The 16002-nt window shown below is 43.6% G+C and overlaps 1 protein-coding gene across 9 annotated transcripts in view; it reads left to right on the top strand.

Moving 5' to 3' along the window:
- si:ch211-26b3.4 (connector enhancer of kinase suppressor of ras 2) overlaps window positions 1–16002 on the top strand; it is a 648212-nt gene that overhangs the window by 612634 nt on the left and 19576 nt on the right. For all 9 annotated transcript variants that reach the window (XM_067996824.1, XM_067996823.1, XM_067996829.1 and 6 more), the window contains 2 exons: window positions 12256–12356; window positions 13025–13538. In XM_067996824.1, coding sequence (XP_067852925.1) covers window positions 12256–12356; window positions 13025–13538 — 615 coding nt within the window. The remainder of the gene's footprint in view (window positions 1–12255; window positions 12357–13024; window positions 13539–16002) is intronic.

Here is a 16002-nt window from a genome sequence, read left to right as displayed (position 1 = left end):
GCTGAATCAGACCGTTTGCAACCTTGGCGTCCTATTTGACCCTGAACTGAGCTTCCGACTCCATATCCGCCCCATCACCAAGACCGCCTACTTCCATCTCCCGTCTCCACCCCTGCCTCAGCTCATCTGCTGATGAAACCCTCATTCATGCCTTTGTTACCTCTAGACTGGACTATTCCAATGCTCTTCTGGCCAGCCTCCCACCCTCCATAAACTCTGCTGCCGGTATCCTAACTCGCACCAAGTCCCGTTCCCCTACCACCCCTGTGCTCGCTGATCTACATTGGCTCCTGGTCCGGGAACGCCCCAATTTTAAAATTATCATCATTGTTTTCAAATCACTCCGTGTCCTTGCCCCTCCCTAGCTCTGTAACCTCCTCCTGCCCTTCAACACTCTGAGATCTCTGGATGGCTCCAATTCTGGCCTCTTGCATATCCCCGATTTTAATTGCTCCATCATTGGCGGCCTTGCCCCCAAGCTCTGGAATTCCCTCCCTAAACCTATCCGCCTCTCTAACTTTCTCTTCTTTAAGATGCTCCTTAAAGCCTACCTCTTTGACCAAGCTTTTGGTCACCTGTCGTAATCTCTCCTTATGTGGCTCGGTGTCACATTTTGTTTGGTAATGATCCTGAGAAGCACCTTGGGATGTTTTTACTACATTAAAGGCGCTATATAAATGCAACTTGTTGTTGTAATACTTTCCAATAGGAGCTGGTAGAGGGAGGAATCGCTGATTACTTTCACTGTTAGAAATTAGCTAAAATAGCCGTCAAACAATAAGCCAATGGTTCTCAAATAGGAATGGGATGCAGTGTCTCAATGCAGAGTAAAGTCAAATAATTTATTGCATCCCCATTGTCTGGGACTCTGGTCAAGATCCATCAAGAGGAATAAGGCAGAATATGTCCCCTCCTAGTTCTACCACTAATCTATTCCTTTCTCTCGTCCTTCCCTAAAATTTAAAAACATAAGAACATAAGACATAGGAGTAGGAGTAGGCCATGTGGCCCCTTGAGCTTGCTCTGCCATTCAATAAAATCATGGCTGATCTTCGACCTCAACTCCACTTTCTCACCTGATCCCCATATCCCTTGATTCCCTTAGTGTCCAAATATCCATCGATCTCAGTCTTGAATATACTCAAGGACAGAGCATCCACAGCCCTCTGGGGTAGAGAATTCCAAATATTCACGACCCTCTGAGTGAAGAAATTGCTCCTAATCTCAGCCCTAAATGTCCAACCTCTTATCCTGAGACTATGTTCCCTAGATCTAGGCTGTCCAGCCAGGGGAAATATCCTCTTGACATCCAACCTGCTAAGCCCTCTTAGAATCTTATATGTTTCAATGAGATCACCTCTCATTTTTCTAAACTCCAGAGAATATAGGCCCATTCTACTCAATCTCCCCTCATAGAATAACCCTCTCATCCCAGGAATCAATCTAGTGAACCTTTGTTGCACCACCACTAAGGCAAGTATATCCTTCCTTAGGTAAGGAGACCAAAACTGAACACAGTACTCCAGGTGTGGTTTCACCAAAACCTGTACAATTGCAGCAAGACCTCCTTACTCTTATACTCCAACCCCCTTGCAATAAAGGCCAACATACCATATGCCTTCCCAATTGCTAGCTGTACCTACATGTTAACTTACTGTGCTTCATGTACAAGGACACTCAATTCCCTCTGAACACCAACAGTTAATAGTTTCTCAGTTTATTCTCTGAATAAAAAAATTCAGTTTTTCTATTTTTCCTTCCAAAGTGAATAACCTCACATTTCCCCACATTTCCTTCATCTGCCACCTTCTTGCCCACGCACTTAACCTGTCTATATCCCTTTGGCCCCCATTTTCAAATGAAATGATGGGTGCATTGGGGGCGGGGTGCTGTGAAAATTGGGAAAATCCTGAGCGGGTGAGGAAGTCGGGCCCAACCCGCCGACTTCCGGGTTTCCTACAGACGCGTCTGTGTGTGCGTGCTTCCCGAATGCGGAAGTCCTGCCGGCAATTAAAGCCGGTGGGATGATAATTAAAGAACCAAATGTACCTCATTGAGGTACTTATGGTACTTTATTTCTGAGGTAGTAGATCGTTAAACCGATTTTAAACTTACCTGGGCGGTTTCCCACGGTTTCCAATTCACGCCTGGTGAAACCAGGATCAGGCAAAAGTAAAGTAAATAAATTAAATAAAAAACCATTGCATAAAGTTAAAACAAAATAAACCTACCTTTCCATCGATGTCACCTGCACCCCCCCCCCCGCTCCGATGTCCAATGTCCCCCTCTCTGATGTCCCCCTCTCCCCCCGATGTCCCTCTCAGCCCCCAATGTCTCCCTCTCCGATCTCCCCCCCCCCCCAATCTTCAGTGCCCTCCACTCTCTGTTCCATCACCAGATGACGTCTTTCTCTCTCTCTCTCTCTCTCTTTCTCTCTCCCCCCACCTCGGCGTTGCAGCCCCTGTCGGCAGCCAGCCTGTCAATCAGGCTGGCTGCCGGGCGCGAAACCCGGAAACAACTTTAATCACCATCAATTACATCGTGATCACCTCGGAAAAGGTAAGTTTTTTTTATTCGTGTTTACCACGGGCACCTTCACCCCCCTTCTGCCATCCCGCTACCATTTTAAAGTTGAGCCCCTTGTATCCTCCTCACAGCTTACTTTCCCACCTAACTTTGTATCGTCAGCAAACTTGAATACAATACACTCAGTCCCTTCATCTAAGTCATTGATATAGATTGTAAATAGCTGAGGCCCAAGCACCAATTCCTTCGGCATCCCACTAGTTACAGCCTGTCAACCTGAAAATGACCTGTTTATTCCTGCTCACTGTTTTCTGTCCGTTAACCAATCCTCAATCCATGCTAATATATTATCCCCAATCCCATGAGCCCTAATCTTGTGCAACAACCTCTTGTGTGGCACCTTATCGAATGCCTTTTGAAAATCCAAAATATACTACATCGACTGGTTCCCCCTTATCTACCCTGCTAGTTACACCCTCAAAAAACTAGTATTATCAAACACGATTTCCCTTTCATAAAACCGTGTTGACTCTGCCGAATCATATTATGATTTTCTAAATGCCCTGTTACTACGTCCTTAATATTAGATTCTAGCTTTTTCCCAATACTAATGTCAGTCTAACTGGCCTGTAGTTCCCTGATTTCTCTCTCCCTCCTTTCTTGAATAGCGGGGTTACATTGGCTACCTTCCAATCCACTTATCCAAGCCAATCATCACTTCCTTTTATCAGCTCTTGTCCTTGTTGGAGCTTTGGTAAAGTTACTTGTGAACTGTAAAGCAATAAACTCCAAGTTCACTTGCATTACAAAGGTTGGACAGTGGCATGTGAACACTTAACATGTGCGTCTGTAATTCCTCTCACTATTTTAACAGAGGCAGCTGTCCATGTATTTTAAACCGGCTAAACTAGCAGAGATGTTGGGCAAAGTTATCACTTCGAGCCGGGAAGGTCGGGTGGGGGGGAAGATTTTCGGGTGCGAAACCCAGAAGGTAAGTTGGCGGGTCGCGATATGATCGCAACCTTAATGAGGCCAATAAATTTTACTTCCTGGCTTCGCCAGTCTGATTGACAGGCTGCTGGCTTTCGGGTAAGAAGGTCTGTGGCAGCAGGCCTCAGCCAGAGATCAGAGGGAGGGAGGAAGGGATCATGGGTCGGGGAGGAGATCAGGGGGCCGGGAAGTAGATCGGGGGGCTGGAGAGGAGATTGGATGGGTTAGGGCTTGGAGATCGGAGGTCACTGGAGGTCAGGTGAAGAGTCGGAGGTAGGTGGGGGTCCACTATTGCGGGGGGTGGGTGGGTGGTGGGGAGCCATCGTGAGGATCCTGTCAACCAGGTGAGCTTGTTGGGCCTGGATGAAGCACTACTGCTCCTCCGGGCCCCCAAGCAGTGCAATAAAGGCACTCACCTCATGGAGCCAGGCCTTCCCACCTGCTTTCACCTGACGTGAATCAGAAGTGATGGGAAACCCGAACAGGTGTGGTTAAATTCATTTTAATTTTCCAATACACAAAATATTAAGTACCTCAAGTATCTCAATGAGGTACATTCCTCTTTTAAGTATCGGCCCGCCAGCTTTAAGTGGAGGCGGAATTTCCTGGTGTCTGCTGTCCACGAGCATACAAACCTGCCTGGGTTAAACCCAGAAGTGGGCAAGTTGGAGCCGGGGTGCGATCCCGCTCCAAAAAGCTGTTATTTTAACCTCCCACCCGCCCCCAACCCAGCTGTTCATGTTTGAGGTGAACTTGTTAAGTTTTTGTGTGCCAGTGTCCCACTGTAGTTTCAGAGTCATGTTAGTTAGTTAATGCTACTGTTCGTAATCTCAAAGTTTTGGGAAGTGAGAGAACTTACCCAGAGACTTGCCCAATTGTAGAGTTACCTTACATCAGAATTTGTCATTGCAGTGGATGAAATCCATTGCCTGTCTGTAATGCGAAGTATCGCATTGAATTGGAGAATATCTGAAGGGAAACTGGAGGGGAAAGAATGGAAGTAAGAAAGTGAAAAATAGTAAATTCCTTCCTCCAATTCTGGTATGGATTAATTGTTATAAAATCACCTAATCTTACAGCGCAGGAGTTAGCCTTTTCTTCCATCACTCCTCCATCAGCACTCTGCAAGAGCATTTGGTCCAATTCTCCTTTCCCCATACCTGTTAAAATCTTTCTTTTGTAAAAGTTTGTGCATTTCATTTATAAGTGGGACAGTAATGATCTGTTACTGATAAATATTTTCCATGATTCCCTTCTGTCCTTGGGCAACGGGCGTAACTTTATCGGGTCAAAGTTACTGGCTGTGATTGTGGTGGGTGATCTTTTAGCACTGTTGTACAGTGTTCCCCTGCTATTTTAATGGAGCCATTGGCCCATTCATTTAAAACAACTTCACTCGTCCCATTGTGCAGTATCTGCATTCACCTATTATAGGTGATGCTCACAGACCAATGCCTTGAAATGACCAGCATCGATATTAACAAGACGATCGCTCCAGGCACTCGTTTTGCATTCCAATAATACAGCTTTGTCGGCACTAGTCATTTCTAGGCTACAATATCCCTGTACATTGGGACCTAATGGTTTGCATGAGCCACTTAAAGAGGCATCAACCTCCAGTGGTGAAGCCAATCCTTCCATGGCACCACTCATTTTTCTGCCCATTTAATTATCCCCTTGATGTACTTGCTGGGTTGCTACAGTAACTCAAGATGCTGAGAATGAGTGATAAGTGGTGTCAAGCCTGTCATATAATTCTCCTGTGAAACCCACATCACATAACCTCCTTTTCATTTAATAAATGATGTTGATACGGGGCAAGGGGACAGGTAAGAGGTACTCTGATTGTCAATTATGTAATATGTCGAAATTCTCAGCATAAAACATCTTAGCAATGTCCTTGTCAACCTAAATAAGTGAGTGCATAGTGATCTAACCAGAAGAACACAGCTAAGAGGCACTGACAGCAATTAAATGGGGAGAAAAATGAGCAGCGTAGTAAAAGGGACAGCTCACCAAAGGGCTTAGTTAGCCATTAAATTTGTAACAGGTTGTTCTGACACTCAATGAGTCAACACATATTGTACCATAAAACTCAAAACAGATACATTGACTTTTATCATGATCCCTTTGAACAAGTTTGCTTAAAATGCATGATAAATGAAATTATCTATGAGGAAGTTGATGTTTGTTAAAATCACTTCTTATTGACTGATTCTGTTTTCCTTTGTGTCCTCCCCTGTGGTGTTCCCGATAGGAATCCTTACACACGGGCCAATCATTCATTGATAACTGGGGAATTCCTATATTGTCTTTTTTTCTCTGGCAAGGTAGCATTTATTGTCCATCCCGAGTTGCCTTGAGAAGATTAAGAGTCAACCGTGTAATGTGGGACTGAGTCCTGTGTCGGTGAGACCAGGTAGAAAATGCAGGTTCACCTTTTTTATGGCAATCCAGCATCTTTCGTGGCCATTTTTTCTGGTGCCACCTCACAAATGACAAGATTTTATTGAATTCCATTTCACAACTTACCATGGTGGCATTTGAACTCATGACTTTTGGGTTGTTGGTCCATGGGCATAGCCGAGGCTGTTGTACCTCTTTGAATGTTGGATGTGGTTGTGGATCTTCTTGTTGTGTTAGCTGTCACTTGCACAGGATATGCTAAAATAGGAAGTTAGCCTCCATCATTTATTACGACACATTTCCTTTTCCAAACGCGTCCCTCAGTATTAAAAGGCTGGGCGTGGGTACAGTGTAATCTGTAATGTTAGGGGAGTGGGGCTTTCATTTCTGCAGGGTTCTCCCAATCTGCAGGCATAACTTTGGTGGAAACCCTGGAGAAATGGCATAAATGGCCGTTTTTAGCTGTTCATGCCATTTTGGGGTTCATCTGATCTTCCGCGGGAGAACCCCTGTGGAAATTCCAGGCGACTATGTCAATAGGGCTGAATTCCCCCAAACTGTGTTTTGTAATTTTGAGAATAATTGCTACAGACATGATCAGACATCTGAAAGATGATGTTTTATCACAGTCACATGGGCTGTAGAAATATATATCTCACTCGATGATTTGTGAGAAGAGGTTAATCCTGAGCGCTGCTTACAGTTTAACCATGTCTGCAGGATAAGAGGATGTAGGCACAAACTGGTACAAGGAAGGTTCAAGAGAAGCACATCTGAGTGATGATTCCTGGAATGTTCGTCCAGATGGGGGAATGGAAATAAAACACCTAGGGTCATTCAAGAGGCAGTTCGATGCTGTGATGGGGGATTGTCAATTGTTATGGAGGGATGGGCCGAATGGCCCCCTTTATCTGCACTTACCTTTGTGATGGAGTCTTCCGCTTTACCCCCATTGACTGCTTTTGATTGATTTTACTGGTGATAATGCTGAATAATATGCATCACTGTTACTCCCACTATCTTCAAATCACACTTGCACTCCACCTTCTCCTCGTTTGTGGCCCTTGCAAACAAGATCCTGAGGCTCCAGAGCTGGGAAGCAGTGCTGTTCCCCACTCCTATTCTTGCTGTCCAGGGGACTGTGGCTAGGAAATGGGGGCTAAAGCAGCATCAATAGTGCAAGTGAAAGGGCTCTATTAAATCTATAGAAATTACATTCCTTAGAAATTACTGTTGGAGGAATGCTTAACGAACCTATCAGCAGCTTGCATTTAAAGTGGTAAATGTCTCTCGGTCCATCACAAAGACGGAAACAGATGGCGAGCAGTAGAAAGAGACAAGACATGGTCAAAGAGGAGGGCTTTATATGACTTTCTTCTGTCTGCTGTTTCAACAGGTGTTTCAATCTGTTTATTTTAAATGGGTGAAAGCCTCCATTAAAATAGCAGAGAGAGGAGCGTATTATAAATGCATTAAACATTCATCTCCAATCATCATTCCTAGGCTACAGTTTTCAAAGAACTAACTGGTATATCTTCCCTTCCTCAGGAACTCACTATGTATGGTAACGGTATGGAAATGGAAATGCCGTGGACATAGCACTAGACTAGCAACCCAGAGTCACCTTGTTCAGGGAAGGGTGACTACTTGGTCTAGTCTGCAGGTGACTCCAGTCCCTGCTTACCTAGTTTGAAGGTTACCTTCAAAGATACACAAATCTTTGAAGGTGGCAGGACAAGGTGATAAGGCTGTTAAAAGCATACAGGATCCTGGGCTTTAGAAATAGAGTACACAACCAAGGAAGTTATGCTAAACCTTTATAAATCACTGGTTAGGCCTCAGCTGGAGTATTGTGTCCAATTCTGGGCACCACGCTTTAGGAAAGATGTCAAGGCCTTGGAGAGGGTACAGAAGAGATTTACTAGAATGGTACCAGGAATGAGGGATTTCAGTTGTGTGGAGAGACTGGAGAAGCTGGGATTGTTCTCCTTTGAGCAGAGAAGGTTAAGTGGAGATTTAATAGAGGTGTTCAAAATTATGAAGGGTTTTGATAGAGTAAATAAAGAGAAACTGTTTCCACTGGCAGGAGGGTCGGTAACCAGAGGACACAGATTTTTAAGGCAATTGGCAAAAGAACCAGAGGGGAGCTCATGAGAAATCTTTTTTTCGCATCGAATTTTTATGATTTGGAATGCACTGACTGAAAGGGTGGTGGAAGCAGATTCAATAGTAACTTTCAAGAGGGAATTGGATATATACTTGAAAGGGAAAAATTTACAGGACTATGGGGAAAGAGCAGGGCAGTGAGACTAATTGGATAGCTCTTTCAAAGAGCTGGCACAGGTAGGATGGGCTGAATGGCCCCCTTCTGCGCTGGATGATTCTATGACTCTTGAGCCCCTCCGAAGAGATCTAGCGTGCCACTTGGTTGTAAGTAGGTCCACCACTAATTAGTATAGATTTACCAGCTTTGCCCAAATCCCAAGAACAGAAAAAATAATAATTTATACGCCAACATCACTCGTGTTCAATTGTTGGGAGTAGCCCTCAAACATGTCAATGCTTGGAACTGTAGCCCTCATCAATAAGTTGAATAACACTGCTGAATAACTACGTCAAAACACTGTCACGAGTTGAGAAATATTGTGATTTCTGATCACTGAAGAGGGCGAATAGCTCATTAAGAATGTGCTCCTTAAACATTAGCCCTTCATTAAGGCAACCAATGAGATGGTTTAAAAGCAACAGTGATGAAAATTTTAACAGTTTATCCCTAGTTCCCCGATGAAAGCCTTTTCTTCAAGTTCAATCTTAGTAAAAGCCAGAATTTCAAACAACCGTGTCTGGCAATAATAGAAAAAATGAATTGGACCGCAGGCAAAACACAGCGATGATGCATGAAGAATTATATAACTTGCTCCAGCCTAAGGCAGGCAATCGCATCCCCATGTGTGCAAAATGTCCAGAAAGAGATTTCTAATCTGAATTTAAAGGCCAACTGAACCTAAATTATGACTGTGTGGGCAAAACGGTCACTTGGCATTTCAGTCATTGTTCCTGATTTTGCACAGCTAGATAATGCTGCTGAGGCTGCAGACTGAGCTCCACCAATACAGAGTCATGAAAACAAGGCCTAGTGCAATTCTGCCTTCCTACAAAGAGCTAATGATACAGCTGTGGACAGGAAGGGATCCCAGTCCCAAGACCGCAAATATTACAATGATCACCTCCACTTTCTCTCACAGTTCACTCCTGAAATCCTAAGAGTAAGGAACTTAATCAAATTGCATCCATAAAATTATTAATAATTAATTTCCTTTGGAGCATGAGGCTATAAATGACTATGATATTACAGCTTAACGTATTATGACATTCCTCCGTCCCCTGTTCTAAAGGAGTTGCTAACTTGTTTAAAATGAATGGGTTAACAACTCTATTAAAATAGTAGCAAGAATCAGTCAGACCAGATCCCAAGACTAAAAATACATCAATATTTAATTCCTTATGGACTCGTGTAAGTGCTCACTCACTAATTTTGTCAGCAGTAATTTCTACCCAATAGATGCTTAAATCATATAAAGAGAATAGTTATCATCAACACTGAACGCATCGCTAAGCTTTAATTTCTTTTTTTTAAATGCTAGGAAGTGGTTGCGACAAATGCTTCTTGATTTTGGCCATCAATTCATCTCACAGCAAGAGGATAAAATAGTGAGGGCCCAGGTTTGATAAATGGGCACGGGCTCAATGTAGGTTCTGCTGTCACCAGGTCCATTCAGCTGCGCACTGGCGAACCTTTCCTGACTTTGCGTAGTTACAGCATAGATTTAGATGCACTTTGATAAGAAAGTTTGAGGCGTTGCTTAATATCATGGTCGAATTCAAGACTGGAGAGAAAAATTCTGTAGTGTCGGTAATAGTTTCACTTCTCTGTCTGCAGAAACACTAGGGAGTCAGCACTCACACTGTGTAACCGCTGCGAGCTGGTTAGGTTGCTTGCCTCTCTTTGCAGTGGGCTCCTTGATTTTTCCCTTGTGAGGCTAGTACAAAGGGTTCTCTCCCAATAATAAAGCCCCAGATTTGGTCAATCAATGAAATGGCTGCCCTGCTGTCCCTGGCACAATGTGGCTTCAGACAGATGATCATTGACTTCTGTTTTTTAAATAAGACATGGACTTCACAGATTTTAAAGCCTGGAAATGATTGTGAGTGATGTTATTGTATGAGCACTTAACACGTTTGCGCCAATTCGTCTCTCAGCTACTTTAATGGAGGTGTCAACATACTTACTTGAAATGGATACTGCTGTGTGAAAACAGCAGAGACAGGGAAATCTAAGTTAGGTGGAACGGTAAGCTGTATAAATAGGAGCAGGAAGTTACAAAGGGACATAGACAAATGATTAAATGGGCAAAACTGTGGCAGATGGAGTTCAATGTGGAGAAGTGTGAGGTCGTCCACTTTGGATCCAAGAAAGACAAATCAGAATATTTTCTTAATATTAATAAGAAACTAGGAGCAAAAAGATTTGGGTGTCCAGGTACACATCACTAAAAGCTAACCCTAACCCTAACCCTAACCCTAATGCACAGGTACAAAAAGTAATTAAAAAGGCTAATGGAATGTTGGCCTTTATCTCAAGGAGGCTGGAACACAAAGGGGAGGAAGTTATGCTTTAGTTGTACAGAGCCTTGGTTAGACCCCATCTGTAGTACTGTGTTCAGTTCTGGGCATTGCACCTCAGGAAGGCCTTAGATGGGGTACTGCACAGATTTACCAGAATGATACCAGGGCTTAAAGGGTTATATTATGAGACAGGTTGCATAAACTAGGGCTGTATTCCGTTGAGTGTGGAAGGTTGAGGGCTGATCTTGTGGAAGTGTTTAAAATGACAAAGGGATTCGATGGGGTAGATACAGAGAAACTATTTCCTCTGGTGGGGGAATTCAGAACAAGGGGGTGTAATCTTAAAATTAGAGTAGGCCATTTAGGAGTGAAATCAGGAAGCACTTTTTCCCACAAAGGGTACTGGAAATCTGGAACTCTCTCCCCAAAAAGCCATGGATGATGGCTCAAACAAAATATTCAGGACTGAGATCGATAGATTTTTGTTAGATAAGGGTATCGAGGGATATGGATCAAAGGAGGGTAAATGGAGTTAAGATGTAGATCAGCCATGACCTAATTAAATGGCTGAACTGGCCCAAGGGGATGAATGGCCTACTCCTGTTCCTATGTTTTTTAATCTGATACAAGCCGCTTTAGTACGCTAAGATGTCTCATAGTGACTTCCAGACGTATTGACTTTTGGGGAAATGTTATGAATTCACCCTCCCAGTGTGTAACGGAGCTGGGAGTCGTTGTGTCCAAATAAACACTCAAGTTGGTGGGGCTTTAACTAACTGCTTTTATTTCCAGACCCCCTAGAATCTTCCGAAAAGGAACAACAAAGGGATACATGAGAGGTGTAATTGCTACAATGTACTTACTCCCATCAGGGGGTCATCTAGTGCTCAGTTAACAATATGCAAGTACCACACATATCAGGAGTGAATTTTCATGGATAGAAAATTGCGAATGCTGCCCAAAGTTGGGCAAAGTTCGATATAAGAAGTGTGTAAATTCATGAAGTTAGCCTTCCTATCATTTGAATTATGTTCCACAACCAGTTTTTTCCCCAGCGTTAACTTTGATACAGAGAAGGGGGGAGAGAGGAGGGCAGGCGGATTTCCTCCTGATTGAATTGTCAATCTGTTCTTTATAAACAACTTAAAGGTTTAGTCATACCAATCTTGCCCTAGAGTCACCAGTGCAGACCAAAGCCTCCCTTTCTGCATGTCATGTCATTTGAATAAAGATAAAATGTGTGGAGGCCCCGGGGACCAGATTTTGGATGTGCTCCTCAGTACAAGCATTTATACTGGAAAAAGTACTGGCACCATTGAAATGGCAAAATCACCCCTCAGTACAGAGTGCTTCCAGCAGCAATAATTAGGTTATCTGAAATAAACGATTCACCTCATAAATAAACACATTTACAGTAATTATTTGGACAAATAGAGGACACGGTCATTACCTTGTTTGTAAAGGATTAGATTTATTTTTTTTGATTATGCAGCCTGGTTGGTCAATTGAGGAGGAACTGGGCTGCAATTGCTCTCCTGACAAAAAACAGGAGAATCCTCTATAATGAATGGCCCAGGAACAAAATCGCATTCTCGGAGACTACGTCTTTCGAAGCCTGCATTTCTGTCATTATGGGCCCCGATGGGGCTTTACAAAAAGATTGAAGTCAGGAGTAATTTGCAATAAGATGTTTTTGTTCCCCCTCAGACTATTGGAGTGAAAGTGACCAAGAGGATGCTAATGATTCTTTAACTGTGAAAGCGGAGGGCCCTTCAGCTGTTTGTGACACATATCCCCGGACACCATCAGTAAGTATTGAAACGCAGCCTTGTAATTGTGTTTCGGTGTTAGCAGACAATCATCTCATGCTCTCTTATGGTATTCGTCAGTACTGCACTGAAGTGTCAGCCTAGATTATGTGCCAAAGTCTTGGAGCGGGGCTTGAACCCACAACCTCTGACCCAGAGGTGAGAGTGCAACCAACTGAGTCAAGGCAGAAACACCTGAAAAATCAGGAGTAATCAATTTTAATTTCAATGGGTTGACAAATCTCCTAAGATAGCAGACAGAGGAATTTCTTTAGCATAATTGGCAGGAGAACCAGAGGGGAGATGAGGAGAATTTTTTTATACATAGCGAGTTGTTATGATCTGAAATGCACTGCCTGAAAAGTTGGTGGAAGCAGATTCAGTAATAACTTTCAAAAGGGAATTGGATAAATACTTGAAAAGGACTATGGGGAAAGAGTGGGACTAATTGGATAGCTCTTTCAAAAAGCCAGCACAGGCATGATGGGCCGAATGGCAGCCTCCTGCGCTGTATGATTCTATGATTCTATACAAGCACGCTAGCTGTCCATTTGTTAATATCACAAACAGCAATTTTCAGGCTTATATTTATAAAAATACAAACATCTATTACTGATAATTATTTTTTGTTTCACCACAGGCTAATTACTTCTGTCCCTTTTCTATAGGTTAATTCTTCAAGTCCCTTCCCTGAACCTAAGCACGGGCGGCATTTCTCAAGTGAGTCGACGTACTCGCATTCATCTGCTGAGGATTCGCGACACGATGCGTCAGGCAGTACACATTCATCCGGCTGTAGATCTTCATACAGAGAGAGACGGTCGTGGCAGGACCTGATTGAAACCCCTCTAACCAGTTCAGGACTGCACTTCCTGCAGACTATCCCTCCGGAAATGGATTATATCCCCAGTAGAACAGGACTAATGTCCCCCGAAAGGAGACGGCAGGCAACGTTGCCCGTTCAGAGACGCCACAACCATGACCGTGATGGGCCTTTTCCATTGGTGGAGTGTGAACGGGGTCCCGGATCTCACAGTAGAGGATGTAAACAACGCAGCCAGAGCCTACCGAGGAATAGGGAAGCAAGAATGAAAGGGCACGTGCTCCCTCCCGGACTTGCTGAGGAGAGGTCCGAGGATGATGAGATCCAAGGTATTAAGCAAAATGGTGCAAATAAACAAGGTTGGTATAAGCAACGTTTTTCATACAGAGCGTAAGATATATAGATTGAGTGATTGGAGAGTATTGAATGTGGCTGAAATTTTATTTCATTGAAGAAAGAACTTGCTTTTATGATTTCGCCATTCGCGTTCTTGGAATGTGCCAATGCACTTCACAGGCAATGAAATGCTTTTGCAGTGTAATCGCTGTTGCTATGTCGGCAAATGTAACAGCCAAATTGCGCACGACGAGGTCCCACAAACAGCAGATGAGATAAATGAACAATTAAGCGGTTTTGGTGTTTTTGGTTGAGGGAGAAACATTGGCCAGTTCACCTGGTGATCTCTTTGCTCTTCCTCCAATAATGGCACCCGAATAGGCAGACGGTCTCGATTTAACGCCTCATCCAAAAGACAGCAATTGAAGCACCCCCCCTCGGTACTGGACTGGTGTCAGCCTAGATTATGTGCTAAAGTCTTGGAGTGGGGCTTGAAGCCAAGACCTTCTGACTCAGAGGTGAGAGCACTACCAGTGAGCTAAGGCTGACATTCGAAACACCTAAAAAATCAGGAATGACATAACCAGGAGGAAGTTACCTACATTCTCTTCACTTTGTGGAATCCATTTTGTATTCCATAGTTTATCACTGAGTATTTACATAGAATTATATAGAATTTACAGTATAGAAACAGGCCATTCGAACCAACTGGTCTATGCCGGTGTTTATGCTCCACACGAGCCTCCTCCCACCTTACTTCATCTCACTCTAACATGCCCTTCTATTCCTTTCTTCCTCATGTACTTATCTAGCTTCCCCTTAAATGCATCTATACTATTTGCCTCAACCACTCCTTATGGTAGCGGGTTCCACATTCTCACCACTCTGTAAGTAAATAAGTTTCTCCTGAGTTCCTTATTGGATTTATTAGTGACTATCTTATATTTATGGCCCCTAGTTTTGGACTCCCGCATATGTGGAAATATCTTCTCTACATCTACCCTATCGAACCCCTTCATAATTTTAAAGATTTCTTGGTTTATATAACACATATATCATAGTTCACAGGGTGTCGAGAATTCAGGAATGGAGGTCAGCATACCCCATATGATCTGCTGTCTATTTACAGTGCACTCACACTGCAGAAGTAGTCAAAAATTAATCAAAAAGGCTAACGGAATTTGCCCTTTATCAAGGGGTCTGGAATACAAAGGGGAGGAAGTTATGCTTCAGCTGTATAGAGCTCTGTTTAGACCCCATCTGGAGTACTGCGCTCAGTACTGGGCACCACACCACAGGAAGGATATATTGGCCTTCGAGGGGGTGCAGTGCAGATTCACCAGAACCAGGGTGTAAAGGGTTAAATTTTGAGGACATGTTGCAGAACCTGGGTTTGTCCTCCCTTGAGTTTAGAATATTGAGAGGTGATCTAAATGAGGTGTTTAAAATGATTAAGGGATTTTATAGGGTAGATGGAGATAAACTATTTCCTCTGGTGGGAGAATCCAGAAAAAGGGGACACAATCTTAAAATTAGAGTTAGGCCATTCAGGAGTGAAATCAGGAAACGCTATTTCATGCAAAGAGTACTGGAAATCTGGAACTCTCCCCCACAAGGCTGTGGATGCTAGGTCAATTGAAACATTCAAGAATGAGATCGATAGACTTTTGTTAGGTAAGGATATCAAGGTATATGGAGGAAAGGTGGGTAAATGGAATTGAGATACAGATCGGCCATGATTTAATTGAATGGCGGAACAGGCTCATGGGGCTGAATGGCCTCCTTCTGACCCTATGTGAGTTTAGCATCAGTGCAAAGCAGTTTTGGCTTGTATCATGTAAATTGGGTGCCAAGGTCTTAACTGTCTCCGAAGCAAAACGGAGTGAGGATCCTTCCTCCAGGGAGTCTCATTCTGCTTAGCTCTGGTGTCAGGTCAGGTCCTGACTCCAGTTTCAGGCTGCATTCACTATAGCTGCAGTGTTAGTACAGAGTGAAAGCATTTTGTACCACCGTAGTTGCAGTGTGAAGATACACTCAACTTAATGGACGCACTGACCTCCACCTCGGAACTCCCGTCGTAAAAGCTCCGTGCCAGTAGCACTAATTTGTGTCAAACCTATCCCTATATTGAGTAATAAAGTTTAACTTCCATGTAGGCTTCGAACCAGGCAGCCTCAGTTCTCACCCGAAACAGGTGGCAACCTTGTGAATGTATGTTAATTAGGGTCAGATGACATAGTTACAAGTCCCAAAGCCACTTTCATCTCTGCCCACCGGATTACCCCAGTTCCTGTTCCCACCCACCAAACATGGTCAGTAGAAGTCAGTAGGCAGCCATTTTGAGTGTCCATTAAAGAGTTCCTCAGCTGTAGTCAGGGAAAGCTGGACTCAGGTTTGGCAGACTTTTTTATACCGCTCGCCGTCCCACATTATTTTTTTGACTCCTAAAGCCCTCTGAAGTGGTCTAGTAAGCCGCTCGGTTGCGCA

Source organism: Heptranchias perlo, chromosome 15 (assembly GCF_035084215.1).
Source record: "Heptranchias perlo isolate sHepPer1 chromosome 15, sHepPer1.hap1, whole genome shotgun sequence".
Taxonomy (NCBI): Eukaryota; Metazoa; Chordata; class Chondrichthyes; order Hexanchiformes; family Hexanchidae; genus Heptranchias; species Heptranchias perlo.
This window is presented reverse-complemented; position numbering and strand designations above follow the sequence as displayed.